General features: G+C 43.7%; 2 protein-coding genes across 2 annotated transcripts in view; one reads left to right on the top strand and one right to left on the bottom strand. All coding sequences in view use genetic code 11, as the record gives it.

Moving 5' to 3' along the window:
• The window catches only part of EGR_01149 (Tyrosine-protein kinase PR2), a gene marked incomplete at both ends in the record, with an annotated part of 47,337 nt that extends 45,928 nt beyond the window's left edge, over positions 1 to 1,409 (top strand). Inside the window, 2 exons of the mRNA XM_024490398.1 lie at positions 820 to 1,043; positions 1,258 to 1,409. Coding sequence (XP_024355217.1) covers positions 820 to 1,043; positions 1,258 to 1,409 — 376 coding nt within the window. The remainder of the gene's footprint in view (positions 1 to 819; positions 1,044 to 1,257) is intronic.
• Positions 1,410 to 3,126: 1,717 nt separating this feature from the next.
• EGR_01148 (hypothetical protein) lies at positions 3,127 to 5,564 on the bottom strand (the record flags this gene model as incomplete). The annotated part of the gene is made up of 4 exons (XM_024490397.1): positions 3,127 to 3,208; positions 3,483 to 3,693; positions 3,943 to 4,066; positions 5,511 to 5,564. The coding sequence occupies 4 exons, from the start codon at positions 5,562 to 5,564 to the stop codon at positions 3,127 to 3,129; spliced, it is 471 nt and encodes a 156-aa protein (XP_024355216.1).
• Positions 5,565 to 6,482: the final 918 nt, after the last annotated feature.

Raw genomic sequence — 6,482 nt, 5'->3', positions numbered from 1 at the left:
GGCTTCACTGATTTTTATTACGTTGACCCGGTCTTCTTGATATTTTCATGATTCCTTAATGTCCACAAAAGCTTCTCAGTCATCTCTGAAATTTTGTACTCAGATCACTGGGCTTCATTTTTTATGAGCTTCATGCCATTCTAATATTGCATGCAGGATACAAAGGACTCTTGACAATGAGGTTATCCAGCCCACTTCTTCACATAGTGAAGGAAAATCTTAACATTCTGAGCCGAGTAAAAACCCAGTGTGATTCTCATAGAATCATAAACAACACGCGAAATGGGCTTTTTGTTTTCGCCTGTCATTCGAATCTTACCGTCTTATCTAGGAAAAAAATTTACAATCCATTATGATACAATTTACTGGTCTACGGTTTGATCACAAGAAAGTGCTGATTTCCAGAGCTTTTAACAAGGACTGAACTTCTGATTCTTTGCTAAAGAAGAAAGCCAATTATTTCTCCAGTTACAGAAAGCAAACGCTTAATTTATCTTTGTAATCGGAGCATCATTTCCGTTTTTGCGACCATCTACTCCTGGCAACTCCTTGGTCGGATGGTCTCTTGATTCCACCGGTAACGTGAATTCGAGTTACTCCAACTACAACCAAACTCACTTTCGTGGGTTTTGTGGGTTGGAGAGACCATAAATCTCCTTTGTAGCCCCTAACCTAACAAGACTAACTCCTCGCTTGCCGACTTTAACCCACTGGGCCTTGTCTAACTTAAATGCAATTGCCAGACGCTCGCATGATCACTGCGTCGGTTTGTTTTGTCCTTGTTTCTCAATGGGTGTTGTGCTTTCTTCTTTCTTAAAGCCTTAGGGATCGAACCGGTGTAGATGTGGCAGAAAAGAATGGCGACACGGCCAGGCTGAGCTCATATTCAGCACGCGAGCGTGTAGTCGATCAAATTGCCAATCCGGTACCATTCGAGACTGAACTCTCGCCCTCCGTTGTCACTCCTACCGCAGCGGATTACACATTCGTGCCCCCAACTCAGTCTGAAAATCTCCACAGAAAGGCTTCCCCATCTTTTGAGGGTTAGTTCTTGGCTCTAAGCTTTCCAAATTTCGATTGGAGGTACTTTTAAAAGCCAAATAACTGTGTGAAAATGACCTTTTACGCAGAACAAGTTCTTGCTTGGCATGTCTTTGGTATTTTTCACCTGCAGTACTTCAAGGTTTTTGAGAGTCGATTGAAGGCTTGTCAATGAAAAGGGCGCTTCCGGACTTCACCCTTTCCCTATTTTAGCAGACGCAGCAGCGGAAACAATCTCTTCGCTTCCAGCGCCATCACCACCGCCACCTTCCAGCGGTGGGGACAGTGAACTATCAGAAGAACTCCTCAGTTTGTGGGGTTCCGAATTTGCAAGCATTTTGAGTGGACATAAATCCGTTGCGTCCTAGAGCTCTGTTGGTAAGTTTGTGGTCAAGCCTCGCTCCTTAGGTGTTTTCAGTCCGAGCAGAATTTTTTACTTATATACGAGGGGCATTTAAGGCAATTGGGAATTTCACTTTTACAGGTATGGTAAGGACGCTACCTTGGCGCTCCCATACGTAGTGGTAAGTGGCAAGTGTTTCCCATTACCATTAGTTGACGTACATGTCGTGAACCGATCCAGACGCCTTTGTTCCGGATGACACACGACAGGAATGGCGGATGCGTGGGTGTGATAATAAAGTGGCCAGTAGCTCACCAGTAAGACATTTGAATGGCGTGAATGGTTAAAGGGCAGTCGTACGTCAGCACCACTGGCGATCCCGGCTGTCATTTCTGTGAACATTCTGTACGTGAAAAGCTCACCCGATTGCTCGGGAGGTAAATCTTCCTGTGGGTACGAACACCGATGAGAAATCAAGCAGGGTATCCTGGGCTGCTTCATCCTTGCTGATGAATCTTCGCGTGCCGAAGCTTCCCAGGCATAGTTCAGCGCTGGAATAAGCATATAAAGTTGCGGGGTAATATGTCGAAACTAATGGGCAATTTCTGCTCGTTGAAGTCCTTTCTTTTGCCCTGAAAATCCAAAATCTTAGCTTAGTGTAAACACCTTTGTATTCAGTGGCAATGCTTTAAATTGAACAGGCAAGTCCCCTAATGATACCAATAATACTCGGCTAAATAGCCAATAAAGCCTCATTTGATTGACATCACACATGCCAACGTTGGTCACACCCCAACTCGCACACGATCACGTGACGGTGTGGGTGTGTTGCATCGTTTCTGTTGGCGGACTGTAACCCTCGCCACCTCCACGTGATCGTGGTTTACGCTGGCTGTCGTTCGCAAGCGGTTGCCTAACTGCTCCCTCACTGATGTTAATGGGTGCTTGATCATTGTCGGGATTGTTGACTGCTCATGCCTTGATTGCGACTGGTTCCAGAATTTTAACGCGGTACTCCATCCACAAGAGTGTCAGTCACCTTAATTCGAACGACCACATTAACAAGTAGAATCATAGTGAGTTGACCCTAATAACGTAAACATCCATGACACTTTTTTAGTTGTATGTTTTTGCACGGCTGGTGCAGACGACTTGCAGTAAACTGCAAAGCGTTCTTACTGGTTTCGGTGGTTCAGCCCTTTGTTGGACCAGGTAGCACCGAAAAGGCTGCAAGGAAGCACGCCTGGTACATCTGAAAAGTGGGACACACTGACCGAAATTGAGCCTGATTCATTCACACTGAGGTGCCGGTGTTGAAATACCTAGTCTTTATCCAGGGCACGGGAGTTGATTTTGGCGTTAAAACTGAATTCAAACATGCGGACGTGTGTCCCCGCGAAGAAGCGCTTATCCGCTGACACTTTCTTTTATCTACCCCTCTAGACGGCGTTTCAGTACAACGCGAATCCGAGGTAGGCAGTAATGATGTCCCAATGAAGAATTGTCCTTGCTCTGTGTCCGGAGTGCATTCGCTTTAACCCTCTCACTCGTCCCTCTCTTCCCTTAGGCCTCCTCTCGCCATTTGCCTACATATTACACATCGCTTGCATTTCTAATGATAATATAATCTTCAAATTTTCGCACACGGGTCTAAATGATTGGGCTTACAGACCGAACGTATTAATAACGTAGTGTTTGAGTCCTGCTTGGAAGAGCAAAGGCGTAGGGGGGCTGTTGTCAACTTACACCAGGAGTAGGAGTGACGTGAGCCTGAAATGGTGAAGGAGTTGTGGACCGGACCACCAAGGTTTCATCACCTGACCTCTGAAAGATCAAACAATTTCAAGTGGATTCCACTTATGGAAGCTGAAGAACGCTTATTGCCACTCTGCACTCCCTTCTTCCATCCAACAATTTTAAACCATAGGAAAACGCCAACAGCGAAGTAGTAACATAGTCTATGAGAAGGGCGAAGTAACCATCCAAAGAAAATAGGCCAGAAAACCAGCTGCAATAAGGGGAATGATGGTGCAAATGAATAAAATACAGTGAGGCAAGCATGCACACCGAAACAACAAAGAGGCGACTCTAAGTGGACGTGGTGGTGGCGCCGTCTGCGGAGGCACTGTTGGCGGCAGCGGTGGCAGTGGCAGCAGGAGTCTCTGCCTTCGCCTTCTTCGGTGGCCGGCCGGCACCCTTCTTATTCACGCGTCGTGGAGTTGAGAGAAGGATCGGAGCGGAGTGCTTACGCAACTGGCGGGCCGAGTTTACGTCTGCTAGACCAGCGCTGCTGCCCAACAACAGTTTAGCTGAATTTTAGAAGCAAATTAGTCTTTAGTCGACTTTTATTCAAGCTCTTTCAGATCCACTCACTCCCAAAAGCCAACCTGTAGTAAAGATAGTCGGAAGTTGATCAAATTTATATTATTATGGAAGCATAATTTAGTGGTTTAGATTTAGTTAAATTAGCGATTAACGCTAGCAAAGATTTTTCTCTTCTGACAAAGGGGACTAAAAATGTAACTTTAGACGGAAGAAGGGAACACAGGTTTACCCACCTTCTTCGATTGTTCGCCTGATTGACTGACCCTTCCGCAACGTGGCCTTCCTGGCGGTCCGTTTGGACTGCGTGCCCAAACGCGTATCTCCCAGCTTCTCATCACCGAGGAACTCTTTGCCAGCCTTAACAGAGGTAACAAAAAAACGACCACCATTGACTGTCTGGAATAAACGCGTCACAAATATCGCATCTGGTATTCAAGTCCATTCAAGTTACTGGAATATACCCGTATCGGCCAAAGTGTTGTGGCATTAGTGAGTGAATAGTTTTTCAAGGTGGCTCTGGCTTTTGTTCCTCCCTAAGCTACTGTACGATCATATGATCTAAAGAGGGCGTTACTCGATTTTTGAACACCTCGTAGAGGGCCTATTCTTGCAGTTATTGCCTAAACTCCCTAGTTATCGTACTGCAGCAGTACTCTAGGGTTAGTAAACAAGTAGACTGTCTCCAAATTTTCGTGACTTACGCCAACGAAGTCAATGCTTGACTGGAATCCTTATGACGGTACAAGGCATCGTACCCAAGCAAAACCAAAGAGGTAATCAAAATCAAGGACGCCCTAATGATAGATGAATTGCATGTGTTGAAGCTACGGAATACAGAGAGTGTGCATAAAATCACATCCTGCAGTGCTGAGGTTAGTCACAGGATCCAAGAGCAATGCGGTAAATATGATGGACTGCTAACTAGCAATATAACGAGCGGCAATTCCTCCCTAGCCGCATTGTAAGGCAAACATCAAGCATTGACTTGGTTGAAGCAGCTTACCATTTGTGATTTCAGGCCGGAAATACACTGGTAGGCAACATTTGGGATAATCAAACATTCAAAATGAGTATGCGCGCCAATTCAAATAGAGAGGAAACACAGTTAAGTGAGACATCGGAAATGGAACCTCTGGTGAGGTAAATGTAAAAATGAATAGCCAATACCAACAGACGAAAAAACAGATGTTATTAAAAATAAGCAGTCTTAAAATGTGCTAAAACTACATCCAAACTTAAGTTTCATTCCAGTAAATAAAGATAATCAAGGTAATGATTAAACAGAGACGTGGCAAAATTATTACCGGGTGTAAGGAGTTGCCGTGGGACACCACAAGCGCCAGTATCACCAAGGTGATTGAGTGTGGATCAGAAAGCAAAAACAACTGGGAATGATTTGAGAATGCCAGGAAAATGGTGCTACGGCCACTAATGTCAAAATAAATCAGCACAGAGCCTCGAATACATCACAAAATTTGCACAGAACTTGTACTACCACAGCCTGAAAGTAAAGCCGCCCCCATGAAGAACGGGTTCTTCTCAAACCTCTACTACATATCAAAACCCACACCTACAACCAAATATTAATTCATGGAAGTTTGATGTATAAAAGCCAATGATTAGTACTTCATACCGCTGTAATCTACTTTTTCGTAAATGGACAAACTGCGCCAATTTAGGGTAAGTTAGTAGATGCCCTTTGCTACATTTATAAAAATATGGCGGACAGCTGCAAGACGGGAGAAATTTCGGTCATATGGGAACAATACAAAACGACACACAAAAACCGCACTTTAGCTACCTTTGTTGTAACCGCCATCGTAGACTCCCTCGTTAATTGCGGCTTGTTAGACATTTAGGACAGAAAACTGACTATCAACGATGTATCAGACAAGGCGCGATTACAGGCATTCCAGTGATGACCTAGAACATCCAATAGAATAAAACATTCCGGGTATGGTCTTTTAAATAGAAATGCATCTTTAATGCCCCTTGTTTCGCTTTTGATTCATATTTTATTGGCTGTACAATTATAATTATACCTTTGGCTCTACGTTTTGGCTACGCATAATCGAATTTGCAAATTTTTGCCTTTTAAGAAATTTCAAAGTTGGAATTGTGAACTTAGTAAAGCGACCCCACGAAATTTTGTACATTCATATTTAATTAGCCGCACTATAGTGCTATGTACTTATTGTGACACAGTTTAGTTTTATTTTGTCTTTTACATATATGTAGCCCTTCGATATTGTTTTTGGCCGTAAGCACATTCTCCACAGCTTTTACCCGCACTACTGCATGACCTCCGAACCATACCCTCCAAGACATCCTGCAATTTAGGAATATATACTCTTCTACTACACTCTGGATCAGTACACCTTAGTGGAAGTCCTGGGGGACTACATTTGTAGGGAAGGGTCATTGGATCAGCACTCATTAATGTAGATCCGAATTAATCCGAAACTCATGCTAAATATCGGGATTGTGTGCCTTAAGAGAACGAACCCCTTAGCGATTATTTTATCCTTGCAGTTCTGCAAGTCTCTAGTGGTAAAATTACCCATTGTAAATTTTGTTGTCAAAGCACTGGGGTGGCGTATTCCTTAACGTCTAATCTTTGGATCAAATATGAAGAAACGAGTTAGATATTTGCAAAACATGGTGGTTAGTGTGATAAATAATAATGCAGACTGCGTAGAGATATTTCTGTTTATATTAAGACAAGCGGCCCAAATTTTTGAAGATTTTTAGTAGAGAGAATACGCACTGAAGA

The sequence above is a fragment of the Echinococcus granulosus genome (assembly GCF_000524195.1).
Source record: "Echinococcus granulosus chromosome Unknown EG_S00004, whole genome shotgun sequence".
Lineage (NCBI taxonomy): Eukaryota > Metazoa > Platyhelminthes > Cestoda > Cyclophyllidea > Taeniidae > Echinococcus > Echinococcus granulosus.
The sequence above is the reverse complement of the archived record's forward strand: the minus strand, read 5'-3'. Positions and strand labels throughout refer to the sequence as shown.